The following is a 22622-nucleotide window of genomic DNA, read 5'->3' as shown; positions in this document are numbered from 1 at the left end:
AGACTCTAAATGATGACTGTACATGTCTTTTGGGGGATTATCTGATCAACAAACTTATAAACCTCAGCACATCGGATAATAAATTTAGTGTCGGTGATACATCTTATTCTTGGAGAACAACACTGTCAAACTTAGAAAGGTCTATTGTAAGATTACACTCTCACAGAGGCAGTGACTGGTGGATCTTGGGGAACAAATTATGGTCACAGCTGACTAGACTTTCCATGGCAGGGCTTAAAATCCTTACTGTAATACACCATTGATTTTTTTTTTCTGTGCACAGAGTCAATATTTTTATGGACTGGACTAAAAAGTACTCATACCTATAATCAGCACTGTCAAATTTCCCTGAATAATGAATGGAGGAAGGGAAAAAGATCAGATTCTTCACCAAATAGCACTAAACAGTGATAGTTTTTAGTACGTTTCAGACTTCAAAGTCAGTCTTCAATTTATAGACATTAGGGTAGCCCCAGAACACAGATCTAAGTGTTACTGCAGGTTAATGTTGTAGCTGTCAGGCTTTAAGTCTTTCTAGGTTACTTAGTTCTAAATTACTCAGTGAGACACGTTGCATATAAATATGTGCTATTTCCCTTTCAGTGCCACCCACTTACTGAGAATTTAGTTACACATAGTGGGGAAAGTAAGAGCAAGGATATTTAATGGGAAAAATTCAAATCGAATCAAGTGCACAAAATATGTTGAGGTGTCATAACCTTTAGACAAGCATGCACTTTTGTGAGCACATGTGTGCTTGAGTGGACGTCTCTGTAAATATACAGTGTATTTGTGTGTCAGAAAAATGCAAAATAACAAGACCAAGACTCCTACGTCCTGCATATCCATCAGCCTTCTCCGTGGTGTTTGGTAATAGTATCCCCTGGTCGGAAGTGCAAATCCAGCTGCTGCGAAGTGGCCATAAATTAGATTTTCTGAAACTTGGTGCAAGCGTAGCCTCCAGTGTGTCATTCACTGGACTGCTCGAGCACCACTCACCCACGGCAGCTTTCATTATCATTACCTAAACCCTTTAAACTTAGCTGCTCCATTGTCACGTAACTCAAATGATCTGAGTTTGCAACCAGCTAGTTTTATTTTATTTTTGTCTGTAGCAGGGCTGTTTCCCTACATTTCAATGCAAAAATCCCCTATTTGAGCATACCTTGGAACACCAGCAGCACAATTTATATGCTTTAAGAATGTGGAGAACATGTTGAAAACATTACGATTCATGCTTTTGCACTTTAAGCCTAGAGGTTAGTGTAATATGCCCGCTGAAAGCTTTTCCAAATCACTGAGAAATCAAGTGAGTAAGTTCAGATTTTTGCAGCTGCTTTCTATTCCTCAATGTGCAGAGTAATTCCAAACAGTTTATTTTCTATCCAGCCACTTCAGCCCCCAAGGTCATTTGCTTTTTCTCTTTATAAACAGACACAATTCTCAGATGTCTTTTTTGGTGGAACTCCACTCAGTCTAATTTGCCACGCTGGTCTGTTCTTCCCCGGCAGAGCTGTGACAGTCTGATTCAGATGTGTCAGACTTCTTTTCATTTACGGACTCATCCTTCTCTGGAAGCCATCTGTTGAGAAAAAACAGGACCACTTTCACCTGCATGAAGCCTTTCGCTCAGGTCACACAGTGATGACTTTGTGCATTGATGGAAAAAGATCACTTCTTAAGCAATCTTTTCCAGGTTGGAGAAGGTAAAATGTAAAAGTGTGAATCTCTGTGTCCACTGCATGTCATGTATGTTGATCTGCAGCATCTTCTGACACACAATAAAAGCAAATGTGAAGTGTTTGAGTCAGAGCTGACACAAAAAGCTAGAGCCACCATGTTGGCTTCAATGAACTCAGTGGTTGAATGGTGTGTCTGGGTGGCTGTCTCGGGGGTCGTGCACTGTGCCCAGGCCCTCGGGGCACCAGTAGCAGGATGGGCCAGAGCATCCGCTGGGAGGTTGACCTCCGCTATCCCTGTGGAGTTTGGCTTGTACAGCTGTATCTGATTGGACAGGAACAAAGGGCTGTGCTGCACCAGGGGGTTTGGAATTCAGCAGATATAGGAACTGATTGTTTTCTGATTTGAATCAGAACTATATTTTCATCAATATTTCATCAGTATAATATATATATTTCATCAAGGCAGCGATCTCTGCTCTCTAATCTGATTATTATGAATTGATTAAAAAAAAAGGTTACATGGAAAAATGGATAAAAAATGTATTTTTTTTCATCAATTTGAATTGTTCACTTGAATGTTTATTATCAGGCAACATTTCCTATCTATCTATCTATCTATCTATCTATCTATCTATCTATCTATCTATCTATCTATCTATCTATCTAGGTAAAACCTCTTTACGTATGCTATTATAGTCTAACACAGCAACAGAGAAATATTATCACGTTTAATTGGTTATCATTTTTGCAGCTGTCAACCCTTCCCTGAGCTGAACTCCCCAAACAGGCTGATTTATTGCGAGACACTCCGTGAAAAAAAGTACAAAACAAAAAAACTCGTGTTCTTCTTCTGGAGACTTTTACAAGTATTTGTCCAGAATATATAGCTGAAAGATTTTGGGCTACCGGAGACCTCCTGTGCGTCAGGAGTTTTCTCATTTGATGCGTTGGAGACGGAAGCCGCTGCCAAACCCGCAGGTCCTGTCTGGAGCCTCAGGATTACAGACCTGTGTGCGTCTGTTTATCTGTGCCAGTGCCAGACAAATCATACAGACTGTCACACAGTAAAATGGAAGCTGCGATCTTGAAAAAGAAGAAGAAGAAGAAGACGAGACGAGGAACATTAACTCAATAAAAAACAACACAGCTATTTGACGTTCTCCGTCAAATAGAGCTGCAAATCTGTTATATTGATTTAAATATTAAAAAAAAATGATGGAATAAATAATAAGACATGTTTTCGATGTTTTAATGTGCACAGACTTGACCATCAAGTGGTTGCAGAATAACTTCTATTTTCTTTTCGTGCAGTTCATAATTAATGTCACTAAATTTCAGCGTCACTCCAGTCTAAATATCTCATTTCGTTCGTTGAAATGTATTTGCCATTTTTTACATATATATTATTCTACTTCTTTACAAAAATTGAACTCAATAAACAAATAGGAATAAATTGTATTTCTTTGATTATGTTACAATTCATTATTGCGCAATGAAAATGTGTTTTTTAAAAAAGGAAAAAAATAAACCTTTTTCTTCTTTCTATTACCGATTTTCTTTTAAAAAATACAACTTACCATAAATATTTTTTTTAAATATCGAAAGCAGACGTTCGTACACGTGAGAAAATACGTTTTAATGTCTTCTTCAAAGAAATGATGAATATAAAAAACGTCTCTAAAAATCAACTTTGGAGTTCTGTATTAAAGCAGCGATTTTATTTCAATGTCACAGAAGTGAAGTGGCGATAAACCAATCGGCTTTATGCTTCCGTTTGTCATCGTCAGGTTTTGCATATGCATTTTAAAAACTATTTTATTAAGACCTACATATTTTTGAAAGTCATGTTAGAGCCTACTTGACATTGATTTCTGCGTGCTGTTTATCCATTTCCAGACTGAGCAGCACCGGTTATCTGGACCTTTTTATTAATCATCTCACCGGAAACCCGCAGTGTCTGCAGGACAGGAGGACCTGGGGAGGTTCCTGTTTTCTAGCTCTGGATAATGAAAATCCCATGATCTCCAGTCCGTGCGGTTCATTGCTGGTCACCACATCTAATTCAATTCCGAGACTCTGGTCGTGGGTAGATTTTATAAATCTACAAAACCAGCATCAATCAAATTTGGGCTACTCACCTCAGGAGCCAGCGCTTAGGAGCAATTTGTCCAATGTTGGGCCTATATTATATATTTCCCCCAGAAATAAACCATTACCTCAAAAAAAAAAAAAAAAAAATGCTAACTCAAAAAAACTTGTTCAGGAATGGTCAAAGCAAACAAATATCAGACGCAAATCTCCTACAGAAAAAATCCATCAACATCAAGGAAACAGCCTTATTGACCATTTCTAATCCAATGCTTATTTAAACCTGCGACGCTGATTGTCTGCTAGTTTATGTTTGACTTCATTCGGGGGAAATGGACCAGCTGAGAGTAGCAAAGTATCCATTTAAATCATAAAAATAAGAATTGATATGCGGCTACATAAATTGACACTTGACAAACGACCCAGATTTGTTTTACGGGAAATTGCAGGCTATTTTTCAGTCTCCGTTACGCATGCGTCACCGCCTATCAGAGCCGCTTTGCCAACAGTCCCCAGCCTGCTTTTAAACGCATTTAGGGATTATTTATTTTTAGCTCTGGCGTGTGTCCGCTGTATCGAGGCCTTGCCGATACATCCAGATGGTTTTGCTGAGGTGCATGTTTACGGATTCCTGGAGATTGTGCGGAGTGAGGCTGCACCGGTCTGTCCTTCATTAAGCCACTCAGAGCAGGGAGGCTTTTATCACGACAGACTGCGCTTTCATAACGACATGTTGCCGGACACACAGCATTTCTGTGTCTGCGCTACTGTGCAGAGCGAGCCTCCTCATTCATGACCAATAGAGAGGATGTTAAATGCTCCTTTTAAAGTGCTGAGACGTTAGAGTTGAAGCTAACGCCTGCAAGGGGCCTTTAGCTTGTTGCATGACTGCACCCTTCAGCTGCAAATGTTCCAGATAACATCAAGGATTTTTGGTTAAATTAGGTTAGAGAGACTGGTTCCTTTGTGCATTTGCGCCAAAAAGCTACAAATGTATAACATAAAAATTCTCATTGTGATTATTATTATTTTAGACTGACAGAACTGACAATTTTCATAAACTTTAGTATTGCTGTTGTGGCCTATATGTACCTTTATGGTAATTCTGCCTTGAATTTGAATCAAGAAATCCCTCATTTCTAAAACACAGAGAGAACTACACTGAGCATATATTGCAACAAGTCTTTTTATTTTGTTTATTTATTAATTGATTGATAAATTAGTCATATTAATGCCAATTTCCATTCTAATTAGTTCTGAAATGTTGCACTATTTGTCAGTGCAGACTGTCACACTGTGTCTTCTGGTTTGAAAATCATCAGGGGGCTGACTGAGCAGTTTAGTATGAGGTGATCTTTATAGCGGAGAAGTATGGAAAAACGTTTCTGTTCAGCGATTTATGCTCCTGCAAAGTTCTATGGAAAATAGTTTTGTTTCATGCAATCAAATTTATCAGAAAAACAAAACAAAAAACAAAACAAAACATCTATAGTTTATTTGTCAGCGTCAGTCTGTGTCCCTTCATTACTGATGTGGACAGATCTTCTGCTGTGTGTTGTGGCTGTGGGTCCTTCTTTTTGCTGCTAACACTCACTGGGTTCCAATGTGCACTATGACGCCTCGTATGAGGTCAGAGAGAGGACAGCAGTCCTACTTCCCATTTTCCTTCACCCCCCCCCCCCCCCCCCCACTCCCCAAACAAGCACCACTACAGCAGACCAACTTAAGCTTTAGCTTCCCATAATGCACCTCTCTAGCCAACTGACCCCAAGGTCGGCAGCTGTCAATCTTAGCCTCAGCTGGCTCTACAGCTTCTGGACATAGACTGGAGGATGTGAGGGAGGCCTCTGAGAGGAGCCCCGGCTCTGCATATGGGTTCATCTCTGTGCATTCATGGTGCCTAATTAAATTAGCTATCCTTCTCCTATTCTAATGCAAACCTCAGGTTGAATCGCCACCCTGAACGTGAGAGGAAAGGCCCCAGGCACTGATACCCGGACAAAGACAGCCAAAGCTGTACTTCATTCTAGCTGGCAGTCTGTGATGGTATTCATCTGGCAGGTGGATCGTAGCAACCCCTCCATCTTCTTGCTTGCTTTTGGGGTGGGATGGGGTGTGTTTGCGTGTGTGTGTGTGTGTGTGTTGGGGGGGGGGGGGGGGGGGTGTTACTGAGAAAGACTAGATCACATGTGACAAACTGTATTCACCTTCATATTGCACTGATAAATTATTGCATGTACGTTTTAAAGGCATTAGAGCCTGAATATTTTACTCATCAGACTATTAAAGTGTGTGTGTGTGTGTGTGTGTGTGTGTGTGTGTGTGTGTGTGTGTGTGTGTGTGTGTGTGTAAGCGAGAGGATGTAAGGTGTCACAGGTTGCCCTGTAGACGTGGAAGTGACTTTAGCTTGAGGGCTGCACAGTGTGCAGTGAGAGTGCAGGGTCACCTTTATCCTATCTGTCTGTGCCCAGAGCAGGGAAGGTAGTGGAAGGAGGTTGGGGGGGGGTGGGGGGGGGGGTTGTAGGACTCCCAACAGGCTGAACTGATTTCCTGTACAGGGTCATGCCCAGGACAGACTTGGAGGACAAGGGTTTAAGACCGCAGGGAGTAGTGAGCAGCGCTGGTCATGTCATATACCAGTAGAGTTGATGCTATTGTCTGCCATTTCGGTGTTTTTAACCAACACATACTTACAAACATACATATCTGTCTGATTTGCTCTGGAATGGATCCTCCTCACCACCAAGATTAATTAGCCAAGCCACAGCACACATCAGTGTCTATATAGACCTAAAGAAAACCTTGATTCCTCAGCAAATGTAACATACCCGCATAATCCACTGCATCTTGTGCTCTCTTGATGCAATATTCATATAAACACTGTAACCTGGGGCAGCTCAGAGATCATAGCATGGTCCTTCTTCCTCTTGCCCACATTTCTGGAATGCATTTACTCAGCAGGGTCTGTGAAAGAGTGCTCTGCTGCCTCGGGCCACTGAGGGCATGCTTGTCATGAGATTTGAGGAACATATAAATGTGGCCCGCAATGTGTACATCTTAAAACTTGTACACCTCTAACGGTGTTAAGAGGTTTTTAATAGTGGTCAGCCAGACAAGTAGGCAACTACACCTAAGCTTAAATTTATGAGGAGGAACACACTTAGAGTGTGGGAGGATAAAAGGTGGCACTGTGGTTGTGATTAACATGACAACTCGACTGACCCACACATGTTAATCTAAGTCATGTTACTCATAAATGTCATTATGCCTTATATCTAAGGTCACTAATCATTTTAAACTTTATGGGGCTCTTCTCTTTAATACAAGCAGCATTGTCTTCGAGATTCGAGTCCAGAAAAAGTTTTGTTTTATTCTAGAAACACACTTTTTGTGAGAAAATGGGTAAAGGAGGAAGCTAATTTTTTTTTATCATGTGCTCACTCCATAATGGACAGTGATTGTTATTAATATATTTCTCATTGATTCATTTGGTGGATTTTTTTTTCTTTTTACAGAAAGAATTGCAAGTTTTCTCAGATTTCTTTAATTTTTTTTGTAGCTCACTTTGTGAGCAAATTTCTTTCTGCAGAGAATTCCCCACACTCAGCATGGAAGGTGGATACGCTGATACTGAAGAGCATAAACTGGAATTGTAGGAAGCTCATGTGGCCTCTCTGGCCAAATGGACCCTTGTTTACGCACTTGTCCATCACTGGAGCCGTGTGAGGCCTCAGGTATCCAGAGAGATGTCCCCAAACCCAACAGCACCATGGCAGAACCTGGTAAGTGCACAGTGTTTACATGAGGTTTGTCTAGATCAGAGATAAGGTGTTAATCAAAAAGGCTTTTCAGTTAATGCTGAGTCTAACGCTTTCTGAGGATGTTTTCATCTGAAGGGCAAAAATGAAACATTGATCTAGTGCACAAAATATAATTTTATGACCTTATTTTTGATATCGTTGTTTTATAGTAGAAGACTCGTATTAAAGCCGATGTCACGTAATTTCAAGTAACAGGACAAAAAGAAAAAAAAGGCACAATCTAAGAATAAAATGGCATAATTAAAACTGTGTGTCAGCAGGGAAATGTTATGAGCCTCATAACTATTGTTTTGTTTTTATTATTTCTTTCACTATTATTTAGCACATCCGCAGGAACTCGGCATCATAGTTTAGAGGAGAACGACACACTGAAGACGCATCACTCATGCACACACACATGCAACAAACTTGGTATTTTGCATTTAATCTGTCTGACTTCTACGGTAACAATTACCGATATTTCGGCCGATTACTGGGTTTCAGAGATGGCTGCTTATTGAGGCTTTTTTTCCCTACTCCCATTTAGTAAGTGGATTAGAAATGTTCTTGCGGTTAAAAAAAGCATTTCATACCGCCTTTAAAATCTCGTTCTTTACAAACGAGCTCCTGGAACGGCTATGTACTCTTTAATATATATTTATAACATTTTTTAGTCACTGACGGCGTATTTTTAACGAACATAATTTTATAATTTTCATGATCTATTAAAAAAAAGCAAAAACAAAAGAAATCAAAAGAAATCAAAAGAAAACAAACAAAACAAAACAAAACAAAAAAAGGTCATCACAGTGGGAAAAAAAAACACTTTTAATGTTTTTTTTATCATTAATTACCTTATTTGATCATTTATAACAATTTTATCGTCCCAGCGATGTCGGAATTCATTTGAATGGACACCGCAAACACCAAGAGCAACACTAGGGTTTTTCCCCATTTGTTAAAAGTCATTTTAATATCACAAATAAATGTCACAAAACAGCGAATACTATTTTTTCTTTTATTTAAAAAGATATATATGTCACCTTTTCTGGTCACAGGACAAGTTTATATATGTATCATCAATAGGATGTACAAAAAATAACCTACGTATTCAATACTTCATACCTGTTTTTCATATAGATCAGAATTATAATATATATAATTTTAATGCATATAACATATACATTAGAATGAAAAAAATTAAGTTCAATGAAATAAAGAACTAACGGGCAGAGTTATGGTATCCGCCATTTTTATCGTTATAATTATTATTTTTTGTCTTGTTACTTTTCTGTGCGTAAACTACACCGTCTGATGCCTGCCTCTCCTGTCTCGCTTGATTTCGTGATTAGGATCGTGACAGTATATGAAACAGGAATTAAATGCTTAATTGGAAGGACAGAAACCACACGTGATTGAATTTTTGGCGGATTATGTCAGACTTGTGGAGAAACGCTCTCTCTCTCCCGCTACCTCGCTCCTTTTCTCTCTCTGTCTTGCTCTCTCTCTCTCTCTGTCTGTCTGTCTCTCGCGCACACACACACACACACACACACACACACACACACACACACACACACACACACACACACACACACACACACAAACATGTGCGCGGGCGCGCGATCAGTCTCGGTTTCACGGGTCTTTGTTTCTGATCTGTTAAATCCCACCCACTTGACATGAACATAGAGGAGAAAAAAATCTCTCACTCGGGCGCCCACGTTAACAGCACCCAGTTGCTGTTGTCGACACAGCCTGCTGGACCTGTAAGATGGAGACGGAGAGCTGTTTGCCTTTCTCTTCGCAGACCAGCAGGAGGACGCCAACAAACTCTCCGGGACTCGAGCACGGCGGCTCCAGCTCCTTTCTCCCCTGCGATGAGCTCCAGAAATCGCACCTTCCTCCGCCTCCTCTTCCTCACCGACTCAGCCTGAGAGGGGATCTCTACGCGACCGCAATGGGGAGGTTTGGTGATGCTGCGGTGGACTTTACGCACGGGGCTTCTCCAGCGAACCCGCCCGGTTCACCGTCCAAACACAGCAAGTTCTTGGACAGTATCAACCAGGAACAGAAAGGGGTGGCAATAAGCGGCAAACCGTCGTTTTATGAGAACAACACGGACGGTGAGTTAAAGAGTTCTTGAGTTAAGACAGAAAGTGGCAGTAGCAATTACATCCCTACCTCTACTACAATTAAAAGTGAACATTTACTGAAATTAGCCGCGTCTTAACTATCTCAATTTTAACTAAAAACAAAGTGCAGTAGCTTGATAGCGGGCTTTGGATCAAATAAGAATCATTAAAAGTATTTTACGTTTGATTTGCCCCACCCCCTTTTTAAATTTAATTAAATTTTTTGTAACTTAGGTTTTTCTAAAGAAAATGCTCGCCATCATTCACTTGGCAACTGGTTGAAAAAAAATTAAGTAAATGGGGAAAATCAAATGTGGGAATCATTTTACACTTTTTTTTCTAGTTATTCAATTCAGTGGATCCTTTTTACAAATTATTTTTAGTATGCTGCATTTTGTGTACTTTTCATATAGTAATAAAAATAAAACAAAAGTGCATTTATGCAAAGAAAAGTGTGGTTGCAATAAAAATGTCACCAAGTTTTCTTTTTTCACTTAACAGTCCTTGATGTAAAGTTACAGAGGTTAAAGGTCAGCCTAACAGCAAGTTGGGTGTGTCATTAGACTACTACTCTTCTTTTCAGGCCAGCACTCAGCTTGGTATCTCTATATTTTTGCAGACGCTCACGCTTTCAGTTTCTCCTTCTTTTGCAGACTTTTTGGTCACACAAAACAGAACTGACTTTGTTTTGCAAGCACGGAGTTACACAAATGTCAGACACGATCGCCCACAAATGTCCATCTTGGGAAGGAAAGCAACCGCTGTATATGTTGAACTGAAGCCTGAAGAAATTATGTGGTCTTTCACTTTGTTTATTGGTGCTGATGATTCTGCAAAGCAGCAGAGGATATCAGCCCCGATAAGCTTCTTGTTATATCAGTGTCCAGAATAATATACATTAGTTTCATTCAAGTTAATGCCAAAGACAGCGAACACGTTCATTAAATTTTCTTTTGCACAATTACTTATGATAACACGATAATATCAGCCGGCTTCTTTCGAAATTAACTTTTATTTTAATTCTTGCTCAAGGAAAATGAGGTGTGCATGCTTCCCCTTTTCCTTTTCTGTCTTTATCTCGTGCGCACACACATGCGCACAGACATGCGCAAGATTTCCACTCATAACTATTGAATCAGTTTGATTTATTTTGCAGTTTAATGCTTATTGGTGCGAGTGTGTAAACCAGCGCATGTACGTGCAGAACACGTGCGCGCGTGTGTGTCTTCTTACGTTTTCTCTTTTAAACTTTCAAAAGCAGACGCGTCTTCCTTTTTCGTCTGCAGTGAGAGGAAAGTTTAACGCAAAAAAACCCCTTTTTACATTGGTTTGCAATATTTTCTAGTTTTTCGCAATCAGCTATATTCTACTATAAAAGTTGAAAAAAATTAGAACGGTCAGATTTTAACTCAGTCATGGTGATTAGCCGATCTGTGGCATCGGTGCACAACAAGCTTTATCGTCGGGCACTAAAAGATTAAAATTTTAAAATACTATATAGAAACAACCCAACGATTCTGAAATGCAAAAGCAGTCCTTTCTTTTTGCTTTTCTTTCTTTCATTTGTTTTTTGGGAAGATGTAAATTCTTTTGGTGAAAAGAGAAAAATTCAGTTTTAATGATTGCACGTTGCTTTTGTATTTATTATACTCATCTTCGTTGACACTCATTTTCTTTACGTCTGTTTGTTTGTGTTTGTGACTGTAGCGTAGCTGCCACAGTTGAGTTTTTTAGATAAACTGCATGCACAGGCTTAATATTTCTTTTATTATTCCTATTTTACTCCTCAGAAATATGCCACACATACTTTCATTTTTTTGTAATCATGTTTAACCTTCTTATACTCCACAGATACCATGTGCTATAATAACTTAATATTTTGACTGTGCAACTTAATAACTTACTACACAAATCACGGCTAATAAATATTCTTTTTTCAGAACTGAACAAATTCAGAATATTTTAAAACCTCGGAGTAACATTTTGTCCAAATTTAAGACAAATTTAAAACATTAAAATCCACAGCAAGATGCCTGGAAAAATGCCATTTAAATTTCCACAGTCGCAAAACAATAGCTCATCGTGCTCACAGCATGATATTCCTGCCTTTTCATTTTAAACTTATCTCCTTTTTGCCTTTTCCTGCATTTCATATAGATCTCCAATTACACTTGAGTATAGTCATAGCGGATATGGGTGCTTGACAAGGTAAAAGCTCAATGCCCCCTTTTTTTTCCTGCAGTTGAGTATATTTTCAGCATGTGGTGTAAGGTTGGAACTAATGGACTTGAGGAAATTAATGTTGCAATAAAGAGTGTTCTCTGTTGGGCCCCATATTGAATTAAGAGCACAGCAAAGTAGTGTTTCAGCTGCCCAGAGTGAGTGAGTGCCTCCTGAAAGATGGAAAGTGGTTTTGTTTCGTAGCTCAGGGTTAAACATAATGAACTTGGACAACAACATCCAAACACTGCAGGAGAAGCCCTTTCCATGGTCTGTTAACAGGAAGGAAAGTAACGCTTTGAGATTTTCCCTCACTCCTGAATGTAAATGGCAGAATATATAGAATTAGTCCAAATCAATCATGTGCTTTAACAGATAAAAAATTTGTGTTTCTCTTAGACTTTCTCTACATGCAATGTAAAGAGCCTGGACGGGACTGTTGCTGTGTATTGCTGCTGTATAAATAACACTGAATAGAACACTTAATTCCTCTCTTCAGATATTTGTGACATATTTCAACAAGTTCCTATCAAGTGTAGGTGACCCTGAAAATGCCCTTTTTTCTGCATATTTAAATCAGCAGGTTAAAGTTTAGCCAGCTTTTTGAGTATTTTCTACCTAAATATGGCTTGTCTGGCTAATTGGAGTAAATCTGAATTTGTGTTGCTTGTGCATATAGCTTTTCTCTGGCGGCTCACAGTTTTTAGTATAATTTGGGAATAAAACTGAGAAAATAGTCACATAGATCACAAACAAAACTTTTGATGTGATACACAATTTGTGTTTATTTTAACTGCAGTGTGTTGGTTTTAAAATGTGCCCATGTGGGCCAAAGCTATTTCCAGGTGAGCTGTGCTGGTTAAAAAAGGATTGCTCATCTCTGTTTCTTTGCACGAGGGCCTGACAAACCTTTCAGCAACTTTGTATAAACTATGTGAAAAGAAAAAGGAAAGCACACAAAATCAACTCTTTATGACCAACAGGTCATAAAGGCCAAAATGAGCAGCAGCAAGACAAACAAAACAGATCATTCATTATGTTTGTAAAGATTTGTACTTAAACAATTATACAATCTAAATCAAATTTGGCATTCCATAAAAATACATTTAAGCTGTATCTTCAGGCAATGATAGTCTCAAATGATTAAATTACAGTGTATATATTGATGCAGATGGACTTAGAAAAAACTGTTAGAATTTGTATATGATTTTATGTTTTTTTTAGTGGATGTGTAACTTTTCCTTTGCGTTTTCCTGCCTTGCTTCAGTTCGGGACAAAGGCACTCCGAAAACCATGGGCTATCCTGGGATTGGCACAGACTGTTGTGGCAAGCTCAAAGAGCCAGGCAGTGGTTTACAAGGAGATTCTATCGCTGACTCCATTGACTTATCTGGCAAAAACAAGAAGCGACGTAATCGCACGACCTTCAGCACATTTCAACTGGAGGAGCTGGAGAAAGTGTTTCAAAAGACACACTACCCCGACGTGTACGCCCGGGAGCAGCTGGCGCTGCGGACGGAGCTCACTGAGGCTCGGGTTCAGGTATGCCAGGGCAACTCCATCACAGTTGACACCTTTTTTATTTTCTAAATGTAATCAGAAGAAAGTATAATGCCCTAACAAAAATTTGTCTTCTGGAAATTTACTGTTATACTATTTTGTGTTATAATATATTTTATTTTTAAAAGGTTTGGTTCCAAAATCGCAGAGCCAAATGGAGGAAACGAGAACGCTATGGGAAGATCCAGGAGGTTCGCAACCATTTTGCTGCTACATATGACATTTCTCTTCTTCCTCGCCATGACGCATACCAGGTAGGCCAATGTAGCTCTCACATGGCATGCATGTTGTAGTAGTAAACTTAACATCATAAAACCTGCTGAGAGATTGCTTTTTTTTCACTGTACAGGACTGAACAATATTAAAACTTTTGCTGATATTATTCTAAATCTCTTCCTATCCAGATGCAGGGCAATCTGTGGCCGGGGGCAGCTTCAGGAGGAGGCGGTGGTTCGGGTGCAGGCTGTGTCCTAGGGGCTGACTCTATCTCCTCATCCTGCATGAGTCCGTACCCTCACCCCCACAGTAATCTGCAGGGCTTCATGGGCATGCCCACATCCTCCAGCCACCCGCACCATCACCATCACCCGCCTCACCATCCAGGCATCAACAGTCTCTATTCTCTCCACGGCTTCCCAGGAGGCCTCGGGTCACCTTCCATCGAGGGCCCAGAGACCGAATACAAGCCAACAGGCCTGGTGGCACTGAGGATGAAAGCCAAAGAACCAGGCAGCATCCTCTCCTGGCCAACATGACCATAATAATGCCAGCTCCCCATTATGCACTGACTGAGCCGCAGCATATTACAGTCGTCACCCATACACGATCCCAGATGTACATTTGTGGATTTGACTCGAATATTTCCTCCAAACATTTATATAAATCAACTTAGAGACGTGTTGCTATTCAGAACTGTTGGAACAGGCATTTTGCGAACAATAAGGCCAACTTGAGAATCTTGCACGAAACCCAACTTATTAATACGAACGTTCTTGTTTCCAGTTCTTATTTTGTATCACAGTGCTGAGACCAAAGAGGAGAATTATTTAAGCATGTAAAAAATGTATCATATTAATCCCTTTTAATGTCTGTTGTGTTGTGCGTGAGTAATAAAGGGCTCCATGTATATTTAACTGTGTTATTCAGCAGCAAACTATTTTGAAGAAGACGGATTTTCCTTTTCTTTTTTTTTCTTTTTTCAAAATGAACAAAAACCATCTCAGTTATAATTATTTTAGCCTTGACTCTTTTGCAAAACGATAGCCACGTTTGCGATGCAAATATAACTGGGAATGTGGTTATGAGGTAAAAATACTTTACAGGCTGTGGAGAAAAAAAAAGGGTTTCTGCTGTGCGGAAAGTGTACAGAGTGAATGTGCAGCCCGCTAGGCTTCACTTCAAGTTGCACTCCATGCATCAGGGGAAAGTGGCAGGTTCATAATGGAAAAACTAACCTGGTGACCACACTTCACTACTGATAATAAAGTAGATAACCACAGATGATTATGTATTTGTCATGCATGTCCTACCATGTGAGGTGTTTAATCGATTACTGTGGCTCACAGCATATTTTGTATGCTGAGGCCAGGTCAAGGTCAAATTTCTTCTGCATCCATGTGTATAAGCAGAATATAACAGAAATATACTCACATTATCCTGAATGCTGTCCTAATAATCGTTTTCAGAAAAATCTCCCCAAACAATTTATGTTATTGTCAAGGAAACACTGAATTGCACGGTACATGCCATATGGTGTGAATTACTAAATGCCAGTGCATTCATGTCAAACTGGCAAACATTTCAATCTGTGAGACTGAGAACTCAATGTGAATTGAGAAAAAGAGTTTCACTGCGGGACAAAGCCCCGCCAAGCTGAACTCACTCCCCGGGAGTGTGCATGGCTTTCAGGGGAATATATTGGCTCCCCTTTGTCTTTGCCTGCTTCGCCTTGACGGCGATGCAGGGGCGGATTAGCTGCCTTTCCCTAAGTCTGTGCCGGAGTTTTCTGAGAGCCACTAACATGTGGTTCCAATAGAAGAATGCAGAAAGCCATCAGAAACACTTTCCACACCCACAGCTTCAAATTCCAGCCAGTCCCTGGGAGACGGCAGCTCTCACTGCAGTCACATAGTCCCCCTGATTAATTCCCAGATTAAGAGGAGAAGATAAGAAGACCTGTCAGAAGGGATAAGGGATTGAGGAGATTGCCGTGTTTAGGAAAGCTAGAGAAATAGCAGATGGTGGATCAGAGCTTAATTTTGATATTTATTTTTACAGTGCGAGCAGGTTAATCAAATCCACCCGTAAACAAAAGAGGAAGCTTGGTGGTTTACTGATTTTGATATTTTTATTCCTTAAAACAGTCAGAACAGCTGTAATAGATTAACTCAGGGGCTCATGATCATAGTTTGGCTTATTCTACTTCAAAAATGTCTCAGAGTGAACATACAGTGATGTCATTTCACTATAGGGGGCCATAGGTTTTCATCAAGCTCTCATTAAAGTTATCATGCTGTTGCATTGGCTTTGATCTGTGTTGAATCAATGTATCAGGATCCAAAGAGCCTCTATGATTTTTTCAGAAAGAAATGAAAAATGATGAGTCATCGCTGCACAATGCTAGAGCTAATCATCACTCAGTATGTCAGGGTTGCTAGCTGTAGACTGTCACAAGAGCCTGGAAGCTAGTATACCCTCGGCCTCATTATTGGACTAAATAAATATGATTTAAGGCTCATTAAAATCTGTAAAGCTGACTGCTGGCCACTGCTCTGAGCTTTGATCTCAACAAGATTTATCTTGGCTTCAAGGTGCAGCTATTGAGACACAACAGATAGGCTACTTTTATTTAACATATCCCACTAAGGTAAACAAAGTAGTGCACTGTGTGACTGGCTCAGTTTCAGCAGTTTGTCAAGGCTGCTTCCAAAATTTTATCGCTAGGAAAAATGTTTTGGCAGTTCATTCGAGAAAATCAAATATTCAGAATATAAAATGTTTGTGCAGAAGTGCAAACAGCAGTGCTTGATTTGAGCCAAAGCATGACTTGTAAAAAATGGTGAACTACTGTGAGACATTAAAGAGCAGACATTAGTAGGTTGTAGTGTGATGCTTTGAACTTAAAAAATAAAGTGTTTTAATCGTCTCCATGAAAAGGCTGTAATAGCTACTGCTACATGTGGCCTACACTGTAGCAGATATTAGTCAATATCAGCAGCTTGATTTGCTCATATAGTTGCCAGGAAAGGCCCTTTCCACTCAATGCCAAGGGGAGTGGGCTGCTGCACTTTCTGTTCAATACTGCCATCTTGTGGTATTGGATCTAATTGAAGATAAAAGGATTATCTGGTCGCTTCCACACCATAATTAAGTCTCACCTCCCGGGAAACACGAAATGAATAATATTCTTACAAAACCTGCCCACAGTATTATGCTACAGTTAACAGTGAATGGACAGCAGAAACCGGCGTTGTGATATAAGCAATAAGATTTATCTTAAGCCTTAAGGTGCAGCCATTTAGACCTAACAAATAGGCCACTTTTATTTAACTTTTATTTAAATAAGTAGAATGGCATACAGCTCAACAAAATAAAAAAATAATATGACAATGCAAGTGTCTTAATAAGGTGAAAGCCTTTCTGAAATTTCAAAGGAATACAAAATGCAAATAAAGTAATGTGTACGTTTATATTTAAACAAACACAAACAATTTCGATAACTTATTTATTTGTTTTTTTTTTATTTTATACTCAATTTATTAAGAAAATATAAAAAATATAGTGCCTGCCGCTGGGTGATTGACATGCGCTTTAAAGTTTCCCACCCACTTTCTAACCAATCAGAACGAAGGGGTGGGTCTTCGAGCTAATCTTTACAAAATGGCGACTGTTGTTGTTTTGCCGCAGGGTCAGTGAATAAACCCGTTTTTCACTTCAGTAAATTTCTGCATTAAGTTGCAGAGAAAATCGCACCAAGAAAGAGCAAGTGTCCCGACGGTCGACACCGAGTGGGCCGAAATGAAAGGTAAAGAGCGGTCGCCGATTAAAAAACGCTCCCGGGCCCTGGACGATATTCGAGACAGGGGAGGATGCCATCCGACCAGCAAGAAAATGGGGGCTCTGTCCGTTTCCAGTGGGAGTAATAATGGAAACAGTTCGTCCAAAAGCGACGGCGGCTCGACAAGACGGAGTCTCCTCGGGGAAAAAAGAGACCGAGATTTCGACGGTCACAGCCGGACTGGAAATAATCACAGTTGTCAGTCTGCAGCTGCCGCCGCCGCTGCAGCGAGCTCCGTGGGCAAAAACCACAACCTGAGCCTGACGCTGGATTTAGCCTCACCAAGGACCACCTCTCGGGGTGAGCCGCGGTTGCAGCCACCCAGCACAGAGAGTGAGTACAAAACGCTCAAAATCAGCGACCTCGGCACTCAGCTTAGCGACGAGGACATCGAGGACGGACTCTTTCACGAATTTAAAAAATTTGGGGATGTGAGCGTCAAGATAAGTCGTAGCAACGACGAGCGGATAGCCTTCGTAAATTTTAGGAAGCCGGAGGACGCCAGAGCGGCTAAGCACGCCAGGGGACGGCTGGTGCTGTACGACCGGCCGCTGAAAATCGAGGCGGTCTACATCAACCGGAGGAGAAGTCGGTCTCCGGTGGAGAGAGACGTGTACGGTGCGGCTCAAAGCCACAGACATTTGCAGAGACCCCTCTCGCCCACCGGGCTGGGATATAGAGACTACCGGCTGCAGCAGCTAGCCTTGGGACGGCTTCCTCCACCCCCACCCCCACCTTTGCCGAGAGAACTGGAGCGGGATAGGGAGTTCGCTCTGTTTGAAGCCAGAGCACGCCCAGCCTTCATTGCAGAACGGGCAGCTTTCCGAGAAGAGGATTTTATTTCTCCAGAAGATGACCAAAGAGCTAATAGGACGTTGTTTTTAGGCAATCTGGATATAACTGTCACAGAAGCAGACCTCAGGAGGGCCTTTGACAGGTTTGGAGTCATAACAGAAGTGGACATTAAGAGACCAACACGGGGGCAAACCAGCACATATGGATTTCTGAAATTTGAGAATCTTGACATGGCTCATCGTGCTAAGCTTAGCATGTCTGGTAAAATAGTGGGCCGCAATCCCATAAAAATAGGCTATGGGAAAGCAACACCAACCACGCGCCTGTGGGTGGGTGGTCTTGGACCTTGGGTTCCCTTAGCTGCCTTGGCAAGAGAGTTTGATCGCTTTGGCACTATAAGGACCATTGACTACAGAAAAGGGGACACATGGGCCTATATTCAGTATGAAAGTTTAGATGCTGCACAAGCAGCATGCACACACATGAGAGGCTTCCCACTGGGAGGTCCAGAGAGAAGACTTAGAGTGGACTTTGCAGACACTGAACATCGTTACCAGCAGCAGTTCCTGCAGCCTCTCCCAATACCACCATTTGACATGGTGGCTGAGTCATTTGTCCACCGTGCCACACCTGAACCACTGAGGGTCAGGGAACGAACTCCACCGCCGCTTCACTTCAGGGAGAGAGAGCTGTTTCCTGGAACTGACTGGCCCAATCCTGCTATTCGCGAGCGAGTACGTGCCTCACCTTTTGAGCCTCTGGAGCATTTGGACCGTGAGAGGCGAACTCGTGAGCCCTGGTCTTTGGAAAGAGAGCTGCAGGGGCGAGAGCCTGCGCGAGAGCCTGCGCGAAAGCGGCGCATATTGGAGGACGGACGCCACGTGGACCACTCCCCTGACAGCACTGAGAGGACAGTAAGACGCAGACGTGCTTCTCCAGATGGCAGTCCTGGAGGCAGCAGCAGAGATGGGGGGCGCTTTAGTGACTCAGAACGCCCCCTGCGGGGCGAGAGAGCCTCTCCTGCGAGAGAACGCCACAGCAGCCTTGAAAGAAGTGTGTCAGACCGAAGGCCCAAAAGCCAGAGTCTGTCTGATAAGGGACTTTCAAGCAACATTATTTCAGCAGTTGGAGAGCGCAAGCGCAAGGCAATCGATGGTGGCAAAGGACCAGCCAAGAGAGAACGTTCTGAGAGCAGCTCAAAGGGAGGCCAGCCATCCAAGCCGGATGGCACCAAACTCAGTTTGGCGTGGCATGGTATGCTATTGTTGAAGAACAGCAACTTTCCAGCCAACATGCACCTGTTGGAGGGAGACCACAACGTCGCCAGCGACCTGCTTGTCGACAGCGCTACAGGAAGGCGCGTGAGCGAGCTAAAGATCACGCAGCGACTCCGGCTGGACCAGCCCAAGCTCGACGAGGTGTCTCGGCGCATCAAGGTGGCAGGTCCGGGCGGCTACGCAATCCTGTTGGCGGTTCCCGGCACCACAGAGGATACATCTTCATCCGACCCTGCAGCTTCAACTCAGCGGCCGCTTCGCAACCTGGTGTCCTACCTCAACCAAAAACAAGCAGCTGGAGTCATCAGCCTGCCTGTGGGAGGAAGCAGAGATAAAGACAACACAGGGGTTCTTCATGCTTTCCCTCCCTGTGATTTCTCCCAGCAGTTCCTGGATTCCTCTGCCAAAGCTCTGGCAAAAAGTGAAGAGGACTATCTAGTCATGATTGTGGTCCGCGGAGCATCTTAAAGAAACAAAATACACTAAATTCAAATGGAATTAAAAAAAAAAAAAAAATCTGCTGTATGTCAGTAACTATTGCATGCTGTGTGTTCTGCATCATGGAGTACACTAGTATGGTTATTGAGTGTTATGTTACCATGTAAACCACTTAAAGGACAAACAGTGCCCCCCTGCAAAGCTAAAAGTATGTGTGTTTCTGAAGTTACTTTTCAGAGGTGTCAGTCACAATCATAAATCTGCAGTAATTTAGCCAAAATTCTGTAAAGCGGTTAAAGTTTAGTAAGCTTAATTTATGAACAGAGAAGTCATGCAGACTATATTTTTCTTTGTAGTTCATTTGCAGATTTAAAATGTTAGCCATCCAGGTCTGCAACAGAAAAAAGGAAAAAAGAAAAAGCAGGAGAGTTAGAAGTTTAAGAAGGGGACACAATAACAGCTCCATTTAAAATCGAACCACAAACTCTCAGTGTTGAAACCTCACCTTCCACAGGGCGCTAACAGTAGCGGAAAAAGCTTAAAAAGACATGTTTCTATTATAATGTAATGCATTAGACAAACAGGTGCTGTTATTGTGTCCTGATATTTGCACCAGGCTTTCAGAAAATACAATTTTTTTCCAAAGCTTTGAATTACAGTGCAATAATATGTCTACTATTACCACTTTTTGATGAAGGGAGACAAACGTGATTTGAATTGTTTTTCTTTTCTTTTTTTGTGTTAGAGAGTTGGTGAACTATCTCTGGTTACATTTCAAGGTCAAAACATGTTGCACAATTTTTCTCTCACCCACCACATTACAGCGTTGTCCCATCTCTCATATATTTTCATCCTTAACAAAAAGTCAGGCAAATGGAGTGTGGTTCACTGAGGAAGAGTTGTGCAATGCATTTTAAGTGTTACGATGCTCACGCTTGTCTGTCGCTGTGGATTTTGAAAACTGGAAAACATTGTGAAGGTCAGCAGATTCAACTTTCCTAGATACAGCTGATACAGCTCAGTTTAACTGCATTAGAAATTCAGTTTGGAACAAAAGTACAGATTATGTTCAGGTTTGTTGTTTGGGTTTAGGTGTATTTGTCTTGTACTCCTCTGAATTGGAACGCCAAAATTGCAGGATAGACAATGAACTCAGTGTGTGTCCACTGGTAAAGCTACATGGTCATGTCAACTCTGTATGGAATGCTGAATACTAACAGAATTTATTTTCAAGGGAACAGCCCATTACACATAGCGTAGTTTAAAAAAACAAAACAAAAAAACAGCTACTAACATTTTTTTTTTCACAAAATATTTTATTTTGTGCATCCCTGTCTTTAGAAATGGTTGTGAAAATGTGAACTATGAAAAAGTATAATAGTAATGGATAAAAAGCTTAGAGGATTTTGTGTTAATTTGACAGACTGCTTCATTTATTTACCTAAAACCAGTAGGTCCTTCAATAATAATAATAATATTAAATATGCCAGTACAAACCTAATATTTGTACAGTAAGTAGGTCTGTGCAATTTTATAGTTTTAGAGGTATCTTAACAGTTAATGTTGATTTTATTTTAGCAGTCTAAATTTGACAGTATTTCACTCATGCTTGCCAACATTTATTTATTTTTTTCCCCAAGGCCTACCCTGTTTTGTTTTGCCATTGTAGTTTTGCCATGTAGTAGTAACCTGCCATGCACTATAATTTGCTGAATTTGGTTTAATATGTATTGAAAACATATGTGGGGGGAGGGAAAAAAGAAAATTGTTGTATATGTGAACATCACACCCACTGCGACTTTGGACTCTTGAGGAGACGAGCACAGAGCTGAAAACCTCTGCAGAGAAGGCACCCTGGTGGTTGTGAGTCCTCACTGATGAGGCAGCTTTTAAGTTGTGTAGCCCATCTGCACCTGTGATGACTTCTGTTTAAAGTGGAAAAATTGAGCAATGTACACTTTGATGTCATGGGGAAGGAAAATCCGTAGAGCCCATGCGAAGCTGTTCACATACCTGCAAGTGCATTTGGGCACTTAATGTGACCGATTATCAATAAATTGTTCATTTGAAGGGAAACATGTTTCTTCGATGGAAGTGAATTGAAGAAACGAGCTGCCCGTACCTTATTGTGTTTCGAAAAAGGAGTTGTCACTTGAAATTTTGTTTCTGCACACGAGAGGGGAGACGATTTGCAGTTTTAGCACCAGTGAAGAGAGACCCCCATTTCAAGTGAGGATTGCTGCTTACTTGCAGGCCAGTTCTGACCTCCTAAGTTGCCTAAATTACTTCCTCCCTCACGTTTCCTGCTTATGTCCTCAACTGTTCCTGTTGGCATGCGAATGACCGATCAGGATCGAGGAGCCAGAGTCCAGTTTGCAGTGACGGCACGTGCCAGTATCCTGTTGTCTCCTGTGGTCGTTACTCTAAAGGTTTCATGTGCAGTGTTCCTGGGTCTGAATACGAGGCGAGGGAAGCTCATCACCTCCGTCGCACACTCCACTCGGGAGATTGTGGGCGACGCCGCTCTGAAATTTCCATAGCATCTACAGTTCATGCTGTCACTCTCACTG

At 41.3% G+C, this 22622-nt stretch overlaps 2 protein-coding genes across 2 annotated transcripts; both read left to right on the top strand.

Moving 5' to 3' along the window:
- The first annotated feature begins 9299 nt into the window (after window positions 1-9299).
- Window positions 9300-14925, top strand: alx3 (ALX homeobox 3). Its single transcript, XM_063464425.1, has 4 exons — window positions 9300-9696; window positions 13193-13467; window positions 13614-13739; window positions 13890-14925. The coding sequence occupies exons 1-4, from the start codon at window positions 9345-9347 to the stop codon at window positions 14238-14240; spliced, it is 1104 nt and encodes a 367-aa protein (XP_063320495.1). The 5' UTR covers window positions 9300-9344; the 3' UTR covers window positions 14241-14925.
- A 2411-nt stretch (window positions 14926-17336) lies between these two features.
- rbm15 (RNA binding motif protein 15) lies at window positions 17337-20108 on the top strand. The gene has a single exon (XM_063465399.1). The coding sequence runs from the start codon at window positions 17503-17505 to the stop codon at window positions 20080-20082; it is 2580 nt and encodes an 859-aa protein (XP_063321469.1). The 5' UTR covers window positions 17337-17502; the 3' UTR covers window positions 20083-20108.
- The last annotated feature ends 2514 nt before the right edge of the window (window positions 20109-22622 follow it).

Source organism: Pelmatolapia mariae, linkage group LG20 (genome assembly GCF_036321145.2).
Source record: "Pelmatolapia mariae isolate MD_Pm_ZW linkage group LG20, Pm_UMD_F_2, whole genome shotgun sequence".
Lineage (NCBI taxonomy): Eukaryota > Metazoa > Chordata > Actinopteri > Cichliformes > Cichlidae > Pelmatolapia > Pelmatolapia mariae.
This window is presented reverse-complemented; position numbering and strand designations above follow the sequence as displayed.